At 38.3% G+C, this 17,964-nt stretch overlaps 4 protein-coding genes across 4 annotated transcripts in view; 3 read left to right on the plus strand and 1 right to left on the minus strand.

Annotated features, from left to right (window-relative positions):
• Nucleotides 1-1,025: 1,025 nt before the first annotated feature.
• Nucleotides 1,026-2,749, plus strand: LOC18050115 (leucine-rich repeat receptor-like serine/threonine/tyrosine-protein kinase SOBIR1). The gene has a single exon (XM_006442734.2). The coding sequence runs from the start codon at nt 1,069-1,071 to the stop codon at nt 2,611-2,613; it is 1,545 nt and encodes a 514-aa protein (XP_006442797.2). The 5' UTR covers nt 1,026-1,068; the 3' UTR covers nt 2,614-2,749.
• A 3,683-nt stretch (nt 2,750-6,432) lies between these two features.
• On the plus strand, nt 6,433-10,673 carry LOC18050116. The gene is made up of 6 exons (XM_024188700.1): nt 6,433-6,597; nt 6,755-7,224; nt 8,597-9,175; nt 9,243-9,416; nt 9,496-9,920; nt 9,996-10,673. Exons 2-6 carry the CDS (start codon nt 7,026-7,028, stop codon nt 10,527-10,529), a joined length of 1,911 nt encoding a protein of 636 aa, XP_024044468.1. The 5' UTR covers nt 6,433-6,597; nt 6,755-7,025; the 3' UTR covers nt 10,530-10,673.
• The window catches only part of LOC18050117 (probable protein phosphatase 2C 11), a 16,073-nt gene continuing 4,912 nt past the window's right edge, over nt 6,804-17,964 (plus strand). Inside the window, exon 1 of the mRNA XM_006442736.2 lies at nt 6,804-6,832. The gene's annotated coding sequence lies outside the window, so the exon portion shown is untranslated. The remainder of the gene's footprint in view (nt 6,833-17,964) is intronic.
• LOC112099929 lies at nt 16,428-17,753 on the minus strand. The gene has a single exon (XM_024187461.1). The coding sequence runs from the start codon at nt 17,751-17,753 to the stop codon at nt 16,428-16,430; it is 1,326 nt and encodes a 441-aa protein (XP_024043229.1).

The raw sequence follows: 17,964 nt of genomic DNA on the forward strand, positions 1-17,964 counted from the left end.
ATAATATTTTTCATTTATATTTGAAACAAATAAATGAAAAAATGGAGGTTGAAATCTAACAGAAGATAATAATACGAAATCAATGATTTAATTGCAGATTATTTTTTATCCAAAGGGATTTAAATAATATTTTATAACTTAAAGAAAGTTTCTTATCGAGTAGGCGTTAAAAGTTAGGATAAGAGTAAATTAATGGGTAAAGTTCTCTGAGGGGGTGTTCGGTTGGAAGGAGAGAATGTAGGAAAGAAAAGTAATTTAAATTCTCTTTTTATTTTCATTGTTTGGTTTGACAAAATGTATAAGAATTTAATTTCCACTAAAATTTAATTTTCATCATAATGTAGAATTTGAATTCCACACTAAGTAGTGAAGAATTTAAATTTCTCTTATATTAAAAACTAAAGTTTCTAAAATTATCTTTCATCTTTTTAACTTATTTAATGCCATTAATAATTATTATTTATAATTTTATTTTATTGATTTAATATTATAAATGGACCATCGCCGGAACTTGGCCAGGCCACCGTCGGACTTCACCGGAAAATCGCCGGACCTCCACCAGACTTCTGCCGCCGGCCACTAGACCGCCATTTTATTTTATATATATTAATTAATTACTAATATAAATAGTTTAATATTTAAGATAAAGGATAAATTTGTCTAAAGAAAAAAATTATAATTCATTTCCTTATCAAATTTTATATCAAATCAAACAATAAAATTTAATTTTACTACTCTTCTCCATTCTTTTTTTTTTCCTTCCTCTTCATTCCACTCTTTTCCTCTCCTCCCTTTTCTTCAAACCAAAGATAACCTTGGGTCATTGCAGCGAAAGCGTAAATATGTGTGCGTGTGTGTGTTTTGTGGGACCCACACGGTTTCATTATTTGTCTACATATAGATATCTATTTCAATAAAATCTAATGGTTGCTGTGCAGCCTAGTGTCCGGAAAGCTCTTGGAATTTAAGATGAACTGGCAGCTTAATTACTTGTGAATGCACTCGATTTCAGTAAGTAATTGAGCTTATTAATGCCTCCATTTTCCATTTGAGCCGGCAGAGAAAAAGATGCCGAAGTTAACTCTCGATAACTCCTTTCGTTTCTTGAGTCAAGAGGAAACTACGTCTTGCTACTTTCACTCTGAATCTATTGAGACGATTATACAAAATTTGGAATCAGATTGGCTTCAAAAGTTTGCAGGTGAAGCGCATATCCAGGCCGACCTGATGGGGTGGATAAAGATGCTGGTGAAGATTAGTGAGGTGGTAGATGATGCGGTGGAGAAGCAGATGACGAATCAGCATGTGAATCTGTGGCTTGGCGAGCTTCAGAACTTGGCTTGTGATGTTGAATACTTGTTTGATGAGTTTCAAACCGAGGCTTTCCGGAGCAAGTTGCTGCCGCTAGATTATGATTATAGTACCGATGATGAGTTCGATTCCTTGGCAAAGACTAAAGTAATGGAGATCCATACTAGATTGCAAGGCATTGCCTCGCAGATAGACTCACTAGGATTGAAAGGAATTTCAGGTGGGAAGTCTAGGAATGTCAGGAAAAGATTGTCCACGATCTCTTTGGTGAGTGAAGCCAAAGTTTATGGTTGGGTAAAAGCTAAAAAGTCGGCATTAAGGGGTAGAGGTGGAGGTAGATATCGTGGCCCTGCAATCTGTACTCGTCCAATCATTAAGAAAGGTGACATAGCTTTCTTGACGAAAGAAGATAGTCTTGCTTCTTTGGAGATAATAGGAGTAGGTGCATGTGGTGTAGTTTACAAAGCTGAGGTACCAGGAAGCTACGGAAAGATGATTGCTATTAAGAAGATTGATCAGCCGCCAATGGCTGCCACAGAGTTGCTTAATGTACGGAGAGGGCTGATCAACAGGAAAATGAGGCAAATTAAAACTGAGATTATAACTGCGGGTCGAATTTGGCACAGGAATCTTCTACCTTTGCAGGCTCATGTCACAAGGCCTGACTGTCATTTACTTGTCTACGAATTCATGAAGAATGGAAGTTTAGACGGCATTCTATATGATGTCTCACAAGGAAGAAAAGAATTAGATTGGCTAGCTAGATACAGGATTGCGCGAGGAATAGCTTCTGGGCTTGAGTATCTGCATATGTACTATAGGCCTTGTATAATCCATAGAGATATCAAGCCAGCGAACGTGCTCATAGACGATGGTATGGAAGCCAGGATTTCTGATTTTGGTCTTGCAAAGCTAATGCCTGATGGGCATAAACGAATCAGAATTACGAATGTGGCAGGAACGGTGGGATACATAGCGCCCGAGTATCACCAGACTCTAACAATTTCTGAAAAGTGTGATATATACAGCTTTGGGGTGTTGCTGGCTGGTTTAGTGATGGGAAAATTTCCACACGATGACTTCTTCCAATATACAGAGGAGAAGGATATGGTTCAATGGATGAGAAATGTCATGACTTCTGAGAATCCTCACAGGGCTATCGATTCAAAGCTACTCGGCAATGGGTATGAGGAGCAAATGCTTCTTGTTTTGAAGATTGCTTATTTTTGCACTTTGGATGATCCAAAGGAGAGACCTAGTAGCAAGGACGTTAGGTGCATGTTGTCTCAGATCAAGCACTAGTCACCTTATATGTGGATGTTTTTAAATGTGTTAAGAATCACAACGTTATTTGCTATGAACAATGGATGCTCTCTAATTAATTAGTTGCATAATAATTATGATCCCTTTTGAGTTTGTACCTTAATCTACATTGAGTTTTCCACACTGTACAGACTATACACTACTTTTAAAATGAAGCATTTTTTGGACTGGTTTGAAAATAATAAGGAGTCACTATCAAAAGCGAAATCGCACTTGCTTTGAAGCTCGGAGAAACGTTTCTCATTGTTTTTTCTTTTTCTTTTTAATTATATCCACTACTTTTCTTGGAATGACAAAATGCACTTTCCTCGAACTTTCCCTTTCTCAATATCTGTTAAGGATGTGCTTCATGGAAGTAGGGGTGGGCATAAACCCACAACCCATGGGTTTATCTAAACTCAAACCAAATTAAATGATTTGGGTTGGGTAAATCATGAAAATGGGTTAGATGTGAGTTTTATGTAGAAAATCATTTCATTATGGTTTGGGTATGGTTTACCCATGGGTTATGGACAAAACCCCAACACTCAAATTTTTCAAATGAAATAAATGAAAACAAAATAAATGAACACAAATAAGTGAAAGACCACTATTAAATTTTTTACAGCGTAATCAATTGTCAACAGTTATAAAATGAAAATAACAGTAAAAATAAATTTAAATTAAATAAATATTGTTGTGAATAACATAAATTTTTTTTCTTATTTATAAAAATAATTCTTCCAACATGGAAGGATCATCATAGAAAGAGCAGGAGACTCTACTAAGAAGAAATTTATTATTTATCTTATAGTAAATTTTTCTTTGTCATTCAAGTTTTCTTATAATAATTTTTTTATCATTTGACTAATAATTTTCTTATATATTTATTATAAGAAAATTTTCACAAAATAAATAAGTATAAAAAAATTTTATTATTAATTTTTTTGTTCATATCAAAACATATATTTCTTATTTTTAATGCTTTATTTTTTATTTAGTTTATATTCATGTGATTTATTTAATTTAGAATAAATATAAATAAAAGAGTAGTTGAAAATAACGGTAATATTGTAAATTTATACTATTATGGGGGTTTTTGGCCATTATAAAAACAGAAGGGGGAAAAATAATATATGTTGATTACTGTAGGGGGGAAACTGGCAATCTCCCTAAAATTAAACATATAGGTAGACAACATAACGCAAAACTACCAAAACGATAAATAAAAATAAATATTACATAACTAAATAAATAACAAGTGGCAAAATTTATTATTAGATTGTTAATGTCATGTTTGTGAAAGTTTATTATTAAAGTGTACGTTCTTATTTATTGAGAAATAATAATTTTTGTGATTAAACTTTATTTTGATTTTGTAGTATTCTTTAATTTAAGGATTAAGTTATTGTAAAATTTATAATTTTTATCCACTATATTTTTTTATATTTTAATATCAATTTAATAATTAATAATTATTATAATTTTGATATAATTAAATTTTATTAAAATAAAAATTATTTTGATAATAAAATTCAAACCAAACCCAAATCAAACCCAAATGGTTTGGTTTGGTTTGGGTTAAAAATATTTGGGTTGGTTTGGGTTGGATCCAAATTTTTATGGTTTGGTTTGGGTTGACTTAAAATCCAACCCAAACCAACCCATGCCCACCCCTACATGGAAGGAAGTCCGGAGTTATGTATTCAAATTAATTAATCATTAATCAGACGAGAACAGCAAGAAAGTTATAATAATACAAGCTGACATTTGGTTCATCAGGTATATTGTGGAATACGGTACGAGAGAAAATCGGAAAGGATAATTTACTGTGTCTATAATTCATACACTAACGCATGCTGAGAGGTTGACTAATGAGGTAAGCACTAAAGATTAAGGTGATGTGACTTTTAAACTAAAACTAACGTGGATAAATGATTGTAAATTAAAATAAAATTAGTAGCATATTGTAAATTTTAAGGTACAATTGATATGGATAGCTGATTATAACTTAAAAATAAAATTAGTATTGTCTGTAGATGTAACTTTGATATTAATTTTGACAAAAATAGTAAAAATATTATAATTTTTCACCATTAAATGTAGAATAAAATCAATTTAATTTCTAAACCTCAACATTAAGTGTTTTTAAACACTTTGTGCAATCTTTTAAACTGTAATTGTTTAACAACAATACAAATCAGGACCTAAACTGAATATATATATATATATATATATATATATATATATATATATATATATATTTTAATTCTTAATGGTATTTCGGCCATTATTTCCTCTTTGCTCATCAGGTGTTTTTAATAGTTTATCCAACTGTTTGGATGGTGTCCGATACGGACTTAATGTATGTTTCTGGTTGGAGTGGTTGTGTCGCGCGGCCGCCGGGGGGGTGGGGGGGTGGGGAAGGCGCTCTTATGAACTGGAAAAATCAACGGTTGGTGAAAATCCTCATAGACGCTGGAGTTCAATTTTCAGACAACAATTCAAGAAAACAGAACCTTAAAATCAGAATTATTCTATATTCCCGTGACATTCAAAATGCCATTGATGGTTAAATATTAATAAACAAAAGATCATCCACAACACCATTTTCAATTTTTTTAATTTGAAAATATGGAAGTGCCTAAAGAAAAACAAGTACACTGTCTAGCTTGCAGATCCATCGAAACTACTTCAAATTCAATTTCGTTTAGATTAATTGTTGATGCCGAAAAACGACCTCAACAGCTGAATTTGTTTCTTTAGGGGAATTACAGCACGTATCCAAGCTCAAACGCCAATATGACCGCAATTTTCCGTACCTGTCAACCAGAAAATACGGTTAGGATATGCCGGTGGGTTTCCGGCGCAGACCCTCCGATGCTTAAGTCAGAAATTGTGTATAAAGAGATAAAAATGAGAGGGAAGAATTGTGAATGGGTTCAAAAGAAAGGAACTTTCCGATCAAAGAACTCAAAATCTGGTAAGCTCTGTTAAGGCTCTTAGATAGCTCACTTCTAGAGTTTTTTGGTTGATTTTTGCTAACCCCCACCTCAGTTGCCATTTTCAGCTTAAATAGGCCCCTGGTCATGGGTGGTTACCACCTTTAACTTCTGCCCACTTTCTTCAGCAGTTGCACGTGGTCATCGGTTGGAGATAGTTTAAATAGATCGTGGCACACAACTTTCCTAGAAATTAGGCCACGTTATCTTAACCAATAGCTTTCTATGTCAAGCTAATTCTCTGGTCAGGCAAATAAATTTCGAGGTCGGACCGGTGAATTTCCTGGTCGCTCATATAAGTCTAAGGTTGTATTCTTAAATCAGGTTATTCACATAAATCTCAGGTCGTACTTGTGAACCAGGTCGCCAACATAGGCTCCAGGTTGTACTTACGTGATCAGCTCGACAACAACAATGAGTTCTAAGTAAATTAGGGTCGACTATACTTCTGAAGTTTTTTAGAAAAATCCAACCCAAACACCAGTCCCCTAGTTTTCGATATCCGAAAGTCATTACCGGTATTGGAAACTAATCAGTGGAAATAGAAAAAATTGTGTAAACCAAACACCAGTCCCCTAGTTTTCAATACTGAGAAGACATGAACGGTATTGAAAACTAAAACAAAAAAGGGAAGAGCAATATGGCCGCAAGTGGTGGATGTTGAAGAGTGGAGCAGAAATAATACCGAAATTAATAGTTGTAAAAGTTAGAAGAAATTTGGCAAAAAGAACGGACAAAAGAAAAAGGAAAAAGACAAAACAAACAAAACAAAACCAAATAATAATAATAAAACTATAAAGAGAAAAGAGGGCACGTGACTTGAAGTGTGTATGTGAAAATCACACGTCATATCCTCAAGCTACTTGGCTCGTGGGTCAGGGCTTTCATTTTCCACACACTTTTTCACATTGAAATCCAGAGAAATGTTACCCAGCCGCCGTCTCTGCGAATTTGACGAAGCTAGCCAAAATGGAGCTACATGGTGAGTGTCCTGCTCCCCTCGTTTCTAGTTTGTTCACTCTCGTTATTCGCTTCCCTCTAAATTTTTTGCGTTCTTGCTGCCTTTTTTTTTTTTTTTTTGGGGGGGGGGGGTTGTGTTGTCAAAATCGAGCTCATGTTGCTGTTTACTACTGATGCAGAACTAATAGAATGCTGAATGATGTTACTGCTGTTGACCTTCAGCAAAACTCGAATTCATTCGGGTTGAAGGAGATCCGGTGAGTTATCTCATCCCAGACACATCTGCTTGTTGTATTCATGTGTATATTAAATGTGAGTTTTGCTGGGCATTTAGGATTGGCTATGTGTTGTTTTGTGTTGGATGTGGTGCTGGTAATGAAAAACTGTTGATTTAATGGGTGTTAGTATTGACTGGGAATGAAGTTTTGTTAAATGTAATATTAGGCAGGAATGGACTTAAGGAGTAAAGATGGGTCACTTTGTAGCTACTCGCAAAATGCGAATAAAGAGTTGTTGGATGGGCTCAGTGATACTGCATCGGGTATAGATGATAATGGAAAAGTCAGGGAAGATAATGTAGAATTAAATTGTAATACGGCCGAAAATGAGTCTAAGAATACAAGCTGCGGAAATGAGGTGAATGAGGAATCTGAAATGCAAGTAACGCAACCCAAGAGGGGGGTGAATTGGGTTTTTAAAAATAATGCAATACGATTCGCACAATAAATCAATCTAACGCCTTAATGAAATAGAGAACAATAAATTCAAGCAAGCGTAAAAATAAAAAGAGCAAGGGAAGAGAAAAACAAACACGCGGATTTTTACGTGGTTCGGCAATCCCTGCCTACGTCCACGCCTCCAAGCCAACCGAGCTCGAGGATTTCACTATCTAAGCCTCCCAAGGCTTCAAGTTTTTACAATTGACTTCCAAGGTGTCAATGAACCTTTACAACCAAGAGATTATCTCCCCAATCTCTTCACCCCAAGTGTTTCCCACACTTAAACACTCACAATTTGGTAAGGAATGAAAATTACAACAAAAACTCTCTTTAAGAGTTGATATGCAACTAATAGCTCAACAATGATTCAATCAATAATGATTTGCGTCTTGGAAGCTCAATATATGTTGTATGATCTTATATTTGCATGTATTGGTACTTAAAATGAAGTTTGAGTTGAGTTTTTATAGTGGAAGCCCAAAAACTAGCCGTTATAGGCAAATTCCAGCGCTCAAGCGGTTAGCCGCTTGATTTATCCGGCTAGCCGCTCAGGAACAGTAATATTACCGTTATTTTTGAATTTGCTACAGTAACACTGTTCATTGAAATTACACTTTGGCCCAAAACTTTCTATAATTATAATATGGCCCAAAACGTCAGAAAAATTTGCAAATAGGTCCAATTTCAGAACTTCTCAAGAATAGTGTCTTTCCCAAACTTTTTAAAATTATGATATGACCCCAAAGATTTTATTGTTTCGCACAAAGGTCCTTTTCAACATAATACCCATATTTTTCAAAGTTCTCAAAATCTTTCACTTTAGTTCAAAATATTCATAAATTATAGTATGGCCCAAAATATTTAAAATGTTTGAAAAAACATCCAACTCCGAAATTTGATACTTATTAAAATCAAAGATTTCAAATCTTAGCATTTAAGTCCAATTTACTTAAATCCACAAAATACTTTACTTTATAAAAATAAAATATTTTAGTTTATGAAAAGTATTTAATTAAATTAATTTCTTGAGCTTCTCAAATGCTAAATCATGCATCAATTAAATCATACCGGCTTTACAAGAATTTTTCGCAATAATTCGTCCGTTGAGCTCTAAGCTTTATTCTTGATTTCGCCGTTGTCCGTTGAGTGTCTTCAATCTTGATTTCACTTGATTCACTTGCATAAATATTATCCTTCAAAAACTAGTGTAAATGTGAAATACAATATTTATTATTTTTACTTAAGACACATGTTTGTTATCATCAAAATTACATTATGTGTAGCCCTTTAGGCTAACAGAATCGAGTTGTGCACAATTTGAAAATGAGGGAGATGAGCATGAAGAATACGGCGTGAACAGGCTAAACTTTGATACAACAGAGACAGAGATTGAAGAGTTGAGGAAAGAATATTTGATCCCAGACGATATTACACTTAGGTTATTGGGCGAAGATGAGGTGGCAAGCAAATTGAGTAATGGAGAGACTGCGATTTATCTGGAAATGTTTGATCTTGGTTTCAGGTTGCCCATTCAACCTTACTTTGCTCGAATGTTGGTGAGAGTGGGTTTGAGTCCAGGTCAACTTGACCCGAATGGCTGGAGGGTTTTAGGTGGTATGTATGTTGTATGGGCTGAGCAGAATAAAACCGAGCCTTGTTTCAAGGAGTTTACTCACTTATATTTTTGTAATGAGCATGGGATCAACCACAAAGGATGGTACTATTTTATGTCAAAAACAAAGAGTAGAAGAATAGTACTTGACTTTCCAGGTTCATGTAGAGGTTGGAAAAACAAGTATTTCGTGGTAGGTGGAAATTGGGGTAGGGATGTAGAGCTGACCAAGGGTTGGTTTAAAGTTCCCACTCATTTTAGTAGACCAGGTAATACAAGTTTTGTTCAGGTTGAGGTCGAAATAAGGATACAATCTAACGCATGTTTTTACTGCAGTGACTTGGAAGAAGAAAGTTGATATAGGTGACAAGCTGAGTGTTAGAGTTGAGAAAGGATTGCTAAATGCGGAGGATTGGAAGTTGTTGTTGACATCCGAGAGATTGTTGAGCACTTACCTCATTTCCAGTCTACCACATTACAGCAAGAAAAAGAAAACAAAGAGAACAAAAGGTAAAATTTTACTAAGTGGTTACCCATATTGTCATACGCCAAAGATTCACTAATTTTAGTGTGGTTGCTATTGTTGCAGGAAACATGTCTACCGCCAAGCGTACCCCTGCAGAAATTGCAAAAGCCTTGATCGAGGAGATGTCGGACGAAGAAGGCGAACCACGTAATAAGAAACCACGGCGGGCATCACAGAAAAACAAAGTTGATGAGAAAAAAGAGAAACAGCCCGCGGTTTCAGCTCGCAACATGCTACCTCAGAGCAAAAGTGACCGAGCTAGTGATTCTTGTCCCCTGCGCATTTTGCCACCTACCCCTTCCCCGATATGTCCGAAAGGAAGCTTGCTTGAAAGCAGTGACATCATAGAGTCAAAGCGAGGAAGAGCGGAGGCCTTACTACCCATGGTGAACTTAGCTGCTCGTTTTGTGAGCCAGGATACCCTCGAGAATTTTTCCCACTTGTCAGCTACTCATGCTCTTGAAGCGCTTGCTCGAAACCAAGTTGAGGTGGGTATTAATTCACAACCTTTATTTCTGTGATGTTTATACTTTCCATCCTAATTGTCATGCTTTCTTTTCCAGCAATCCTTTATCATGGCCGCACATATCGAGACGTTTGCCAAGTCATTGAAAGGCCATGCGAAAATAGAAGAACTCGAGCGCGCTTTGATGAAAGCCAACCTCACGAACGAAAAAACAGCAAGCGAACGAGATCGGCTCAAGCGTGATCTCAATGTTCGCAACGATGAAAATACTCGCTTGGCAGAAGACTTGGTAGCCGAAAAGAAATCTAATGTGAGCAAAGACTCCAAGATTGCCGATCTTAGCTATGAGTTGGAAAAAGTTAAGTCTGATGTTGATCAACGCATTCGACTAGAGAAAAGGCAATTGAAGGCGGATGTCATTCAGACATGCATCGAATTGTTCCAAGAGAAACACCCAGACATGGACTTTCAATGGATGTTGACCGCTTATGTGAGCAAAGAAAAGGCTAAGAGGAAGTCATTGGGTACGGATCAAGAAGCTAATCGAGTTCTTCAGGGTGATGAGATTAGAGTTGAGGGTGAGGCATCTTTAACAAGCAGAGTTGCTGAAGACGAGGAGAGTGCTTTCTAAGTAGATTTGAAAAGTTGCTATAAGGCTTGCCTTTTTGTAGTTTTACGAACGTATAACTCTTGTTGCGCTTTCATTTTGTGTTTGTACTTCAGATAATTGTTACATAGCTTGCACGCTTATTTTTAATAAAGCTAATGCCGACCGCGACAAGACCGAAGATGTTTAGGCTACTGCCGATTGTAACTAAGCTGGAAAGTTGACCTTAGGAAGCTCGAAGCTGACCTCGCTATAGATTCTTACGAAGTGTCAACCTCGCGCATAGATCTTACCAAGCTAAAATGTCGACCTCAACCATAAGCCGTACAAATCTGAAGTGTCAACCTCAATCGTAGACCTCACAAAACTAAACTGTCGGCCTTAATAAACAACCTCAAACATAGAGCTCACAAAGAAAAAATATAGAGCTCACAAAGAAAGTGTCGACCTCAACCGTGGGCTTTACAAAACTAAAATGTCGACCTTAATAAACAACCTCAAACGTAGAACTTTCAAAACAACAAGTGTCGACTTCAAAGGTAGAGCTCACAAAGCAAGTGTCGACCTCAACTGTGGGCTTTACAAGAATAAAATGTCGACCTTAATAAACAACCTCAAACGTAGAACTTTCGAAGCAACAAGTGTCGACTTCAAAGGTAGAGCTCACAAAGCAAGTGTCGACCTCAACCGTGGGCTTTTCAAAACTAAAATGTCGACCTCAACCATAGGCTTTTACGAAACTAAAATGTCGACCTTAATAAACAACCTCAAACGTAGAGCTCACAAAGCAACAAGTGTCGACCTTAATAAACAACCTCAAACGTAGAACTTTCAAAGCAACAAGTGTCGACTTCAAAGGTAGAGCTCACAAAGCAAGTGTCGACCTCAACTGTGGGCTTTACAAAAATAAAATGTCGACCTTAATAAACAACCTCAAACGTAGAGCTCACAAAGCAACAAGTGTCGACCTTAATAAACAACCTCAAACGTAGAACTTTCAAAGCAACAAGTGTCGACTTCAAAGGTAGAGCTCACAAAGCAAGTGTCGACCTCAACTGTGGGCTTTACAAAAATAAAATGTCGACCTTAATAAACAACCTCAAACGTAGAACTTTCAAAGCAACAAGTGTCGACTTCAAAGGTAGAGCTCACAAAGCAAGTGTCGACCTCAACTGTGGGCTTTACAAAAATAAAATGTCGACCTTAATAAACAACCTCAAACGTAGAACTTTCAAAGCAACAAGTGTCGACTTCAAAGGTAGAGCTCACAAAGCAAGTGTCAACCTCAACCGTGGGCTTTTCAAAACTAAAATGTCGACCTCAACCGTAGGCTTTACGAAACTAAAATGTCGACCTTAATAAACAACATCAAACGTAGAACTTTCAAAGCAACAAGTGTCGACTTCAAAGATAGAGCTCACAAAGCACAATTGTAGACCGCAAACGTAAAGCTCACAAAGCACAAGTGTCGACCGCAAACGTAAAGCTCACAAAGCAAAAATATCGACCTTAATAATTTGAAAATTGTAGAACTTAAATGTTATGGCTATAGCTGACCTCGACAAGGAAATGGCCGAGCTCAGCAAAATAAGAAATTGTAGAACTTAATTGCTAAGTTTATGGCCGCCCTCAACAAGGCAATGGTCAACCTCAATCTCATTGGATATATTATTATTGTTATTATTATTATTATTTTAATGGGCTTCAATTAGGTCAAAAAATGTCTATTTCAATCTCAATAAGATTGAATGAATTTTTTCACGTTAGACCTCAATTATGCCCAAATATGTCGATCTCAATCTTAATTAGATTGAAAAACTTTTCACGTTGGATCTCAATAAGGTCGAAATGTCGATCTCAATCTCAATAAGATTGGATAAATATTTTCACGTTGGATCTCAATAAGGTCGAAATATCGATCTCAATCTCAATAAGATTGGATAAATATTTTCACGTTGGACCTCAATAAGGTCGAAATGTCGATCTCAATCTCAATAAGATTGGATAAATATTTTCACGTTGGACTTCAACAAGGTCGACATGTCGATCTCAATCTCAATAAGATTGGATAAATATTTTCACGTTAGACCTCAACAAGGTCGCCATGTCGATCTCAATCTCAATAAGATTGGAAAAGTATTTTCACGTTGGATCTCAATAAGATATTTTCACGTGGGATCTCAATAAGGTCGAAATGTCGATCTCAATCTCAATAAGATTGGATAAATATTTTCACGTTGGACCTCAACAAGGTCGCCATGTCGATCTCAATCTCAAAAAGATTGGATAAGTATTTTCATGTTGGTCCTCAATAAGGTCGAAATGTCGATCTCAATTTCAATAAGATTGGATAAATATTTTCACGTTGGACCTCAACAAGGTCGCCATGTCGATCTCAATCTTAATAAGATTGGATAAATATTTTCACGTTAGACCTCAACAAGGTCGCCATGTCGATCTCAATCTCAATAAGATTGGAAAAGTATTTTCACGTGGGATCTCAATAAGGTCGAAAAATTACCGAACTCAATAAGACCGGTCACAATAGATAAAAGATAGAGTTGCACTTCTGAATAACCTCATTGATTAATATAGCAGAAATAACAGAACTACACACATAACAAACTGAAATAACAAACTTTCCTAGCATATTTAAAGAAAATAAACAAACTAGAATATCATAGATGAGATTGGCCTACTGATAGTATTTTCGCAGGTGCTCTGCATTCCACGCCTTGCCGACGACTCTGCCGTCCGGATAACCTAACTTATATGCGCCATTACCAAATGCGTGTAGTACTCTGTATGGTCCTTCCCAGCTCGGCCCCAGAACTCCATCGGCTGGCTTTTTGGTTGACTGGTTGACTTTGCGGAGCACCAGATCCCCCTCCTGAAATTGTCGTAGCCGGACATTTTTGTTGTAGAACTTAGCCACTTTTTGCTGGTAAATTGCCGCTCGACCTCTTGCCGCCTCTCTCTTCTCATCAAGCAAATCCAAATCCAACAACATATGTTCCATGTTTACTATCTCATCATAATACTTTGTCCGATGTGTCTCAATGCCAACCTCAGCTGGGATTACCGCCTCATGGTCGAAAGCAAGTGAGAATGGAGTCTCCCCTGTTGAAGTCTTCACGGTCGTTCTATAGGCCCACAACACTCCTGGAAGCTCATCCACCCAAACTCCCTTCTTTTCACCCAACCTTTTCTTCAGCAACTGCTTTATAGTTTTGTTCGCCGCCTCTACTTGTCCGTTTGCCTTCGGATGGGCAGGTGAGATAAACCGTAGTTCAATGCCGAGCTGACTACAAAACTTCTTGAAATTCTCATTATTAAATTGGGTTCCATTATCGGTGATAATAGCTTGCGGTAGGCCATACCTGCAAATCACATTCCGCCATATGAAATCTGTTGTGCGCTTCTCGGTTATCGTTTGTAGCGGTTCAACTTCAATCCACTTAGTAAAATAATCAATGGCTACCACCGCGTATTTCATTTGTCCTCTCCCAGTCGGCATTGGTCCGATAAGATCCACCCCCCATTGTGCAAATGGCCAAGTGCTCCCCATTGTCATCATGTTTTCTGGTGGTTGTCTTGCAATTACAGCGAACTTCTGGCATTCATCACATCTTCGAACTAACTCATGTGCATCTTCATGCACGGTCGGCCAAAAATAACCTTGCCTTATTATTTTATGGGCCAACGCTCTACCTCCGCCGTGATTTCCACAAATTCCCTCATGCACCTCTCTCATCACATAGTTGGCCTCAACCGAGCCCAAACATCATAGGTAAGGTAAAGTGTAACCTCTCCTATACAGTACACCTTCGATAATGGAGTAGCGTATTGCCTTGCATCGCAGCCTTCTTGCCTCTGCTTTATCTCGAGGTTGTTCCCCAAATTCAATGTACCTCATGATAGGCATCATCCAGCTCTTCTCATCTTCTACCACACAAACTTCCATCTCGGGATCACTTATACATGGCTTTGAAACCGATTCCAATGGGATTCCTCGTGGGAACTTTGGGCATTCTGCAGCTGCCAGTCTTGCTATATAATCTGCTCGGTAATTCTCTCCCCTCGGAACTTGCTCCATTGTAGCTTGATCAAAGTTACCCCATAGCTGCAGTGCTTTGCTCAAATACTTAGACATGTTCTCACTTTTGGCTTGAAATGTCCCATTCAGGTGGTTTACTACCAGTTGCGAGTCACTCTTCACCTTCAAATGCCGAACCCCCAATGCTCTTGCTAGTTTTAGACCCGCAATGAGAGCTTCATATTCTGCTTCATTGTTTGTAGGATGAAATTGATATTTGAGAGCGTAGCATACTTCTTCTTGGTCGGGCGAAACAAGAACAATTCCTCCGCCTGACCCTTCTGGGTTTGCAGCTCCATCTACATTAAGCTCCCATATATCATTCTTCTTCTCTGCCTCTTTAATCTCCTGCCCAGCATCCATTCCTTCATTACCGTCACTGCAATCATTAATGAAGTCGACCAGAGCTTGTGCTTTAATTGCTGACCTCGGTCGGTAACTGATGTCGAATTCACTTAGCTCTACTGACCACTTAACCAACCTTCCTGAAATGTCTGGTTTGTGCAAAATTTGTCTTAAAGGTTGATTGGTGACGACCACGATCTTATGAGCTTGAAAATACGGCCTCAGCTTTCTTGCGGCTATAACTAAAGCCATCGCCCACTTTTCTGCAATAGGGTATCTAACTTCCGCCCCTGTAAGAGATCTGCTCGTGTAGTATACAGGACGTTGAACTCCATCTTCTTCTTTTACCAGGACCGAGCTAGTTGAATAATCAGAGACCGCCAAGTAGATCAAGAGAACATCGCCAACTAAGGGCTTAGCCAAAGTTGGTACGTTAGCCAAATAAGCCTTTAATTGTTGAAATGCTGTCTCACATTCTTCCGACCACCTCAATCTTTTTCCTTTCTTCATCAATTCAAAAAACGGATGGCATTTATCTGATGATTTCGAAATGAACCTGCTCAGCGCGGCAACTTTCCCAGCTAAGCTCTGAACATCTTTAAGATCCTTCGGCGACCTCATCTTGAGAATGACCTCTACTTTTTCCGGATTAGCCTCTATCCCCCTCTGGCTAACTAGGAAGCCCAAAAATTTCCCTGATTCCACTCCAAAGGCACACTTTTCCGGATTCAACTTCATCTGATTTTTTCGCAGAACCTCAAACGTCTCACGCAAATGCGATGTATGTTCGACCGGCTTAACAGACTTGGTTATCATGTCATCTACATATACCTCCATCGTTTTACCAATCAAGGGTTTGAAAAGCTTGTTTACTAACCTTTGATAAGTAGCTCCTGCATTTTTTAATCCGAACGGCATCACACGATAGCAATACAATCCTTGGTCGGTCACAAAAGCTGTCTTTTCTTCATCTGCTGTGGACATACGAATCTGGTTGTATCCTGAGAATGCATCCATGAAACTCATCAAGCCATGCCCGGCTGTTGAATCCACTAACTGATCAATCTTTGGGAGAGGAAAACTATCTTTAGGACAAGCTTTATTGAGGTCGGTAAAGTCCACGCACATCCTCCATTTTCCATTCGCCTTTTTAACCATCACCACATTCGAAACCCATTCTGGATAGTTCACTTCCCTTATAAACCCCGCTTTCAACAATTTATCCACCTCATCATGGATGGCCTCATACCTTTCCTGGTTGAACACTCTTCTTTTCTGCTTCACAGGCTTATGGTTTTTATCTATAGCCAACCGGTGACACATAATTCGTGGGTCTATTCCCGGTATATCTTCATGGCTCCAAGCAAATATGTCATTATACTCCACCAATAAATTCTGAAGCTCATTGAAAATGGTATCCGTTATCTTTGTTCCCACTCTCACTACTCTGCTCGGATCATCCTCATCTACTTGCACTTGTTTCATTTCTTCATTAGGTCGCTGTTGGCATAACCTATTTTCAGCTCGTGGATCGATACTTGTGATCTGCATGGATTCTCTTGCAGCTGTAGTGTAACACTTCGAGCTACTTGTTGCTGGCCCCTCATCACTCCAACTCCACCTTGAACTCTAAACTTCACACATTGCATATGGGTTGAGCTCACTGCTCCTGCTATTCTATTGAATGGTCTGCCCAAAATAACTTGATAAGGGCTTGGCTCATCAACTACCAACCATGTCAACATCACTGTCTTTTGTAGTGGGCTGGACCCTATTGTAAGTGGCAAGTCAATCAACCCAAGGGGAATCAACTCAGCTCCACCGAACCCCTTTAGTGATGTTTTGACCGGATCAAGCCTGAGGTCTCCTATTTGTAGATCGTCAAGAGTTTGCTTAAACAAAATGTCAACCGAGCTTCCCCCATCTACAAAAGCTCGGTTCAATTCCTGCCCTGCCAAGACAACCTTCACTACAAGCGCATCCTCATGTGGATGTGCGACTGCTTCCTCGTCCTCGTCTGTGAACATGATCGGCACCCTTTGAATCCGCTGCTTCTTTGGTATCGGAACATTAAAATTCACCTCAAAACTTTTTAATGAATATCGGCTATAATTTCTCCTTGAGCGGTTTGAGTCTCCTGCTAAAGTCGGCCCTCCCATAATCATCATCGCTACATTATCTATGATGTCTCCTCTCCTACCTCTTCCTTGGTCATCCACATACTCCTTTAAATATTGATTTTGCACTAGCCATTCAATCTGTTCCTTCAAGTCAATGCAATCTACAGTTCCATGTCCGGTCACCTTGTGAAACTCGCAATACTTGTGGTGAGCACTTCCGCCCAAACCCCTTACAATCTGCTTTGGCGGTGTTAGTAACCCCTTATCTTTTATTGCAGCATATATTTCTGCTCTGCTCGTGTTCAGTGGTGTGTATCTTCCACTCTGTTCTAATAAATTCACCCCATTGTCAGATCTCAGTCCTCTCCGGTCTACAGGTGGTGGCAACCTATTGTAATCTCTTACTCCGTTCTCCCGTTGGTTCCTCCCATAATTATTTCCTCCCTCTCGGCCCCTTCCTACTAATGAGATTTCTCTTCTTTCACGATTTGCTTCCCAATTTCGACCCGGCCTTTCTGGTTGTCTATAATTGAGCAACCCTCTATCATAATGACGTCTATCACCCATGTTCATCCTCGAGCTATACCCAGAGTTATCTCCTCTCCTTCTCAGGTCTCCCTTTCTCATTGGACCCCCTGTCTGCATTTCCATTCTCCTCTTTTCTTCTTCTGCATCTTCAGTTTTCATATCCAATTTTGCCTGGTCATACGCCTCAGCATATGTTGTTATCCCCTTACTATATAAGCTATTCTATAATCGATTGATTCTCAACCCCTTCTTTAATCCCTCCAGAGCATCTGGATGATCAAAGGCCCCTAGATCAGTAACCTCCTTATGATACCTGGTCACAAAACTCCTCAAACTTTCAAATTCTCCTTGGACCAATTTTGTCAATCTG

Source organism: Citrus clementina, unplaced genomic scaffold (assembly GCF_000493195.1).
Source record: "Citrus clementina cultivar Clemenules unplaced genomic scaffold, Citrus_clementina_v1.0 scaffold_3, whole genome shotgun sequence".
Classification (NCBI taxonomy): domain Eukaryota; kingdom Viridiplantae; phylum Streptophyta; class Magnoliopsida; order Sapindales; family Rutaceae; genus Citrus; species Citrus x clementina.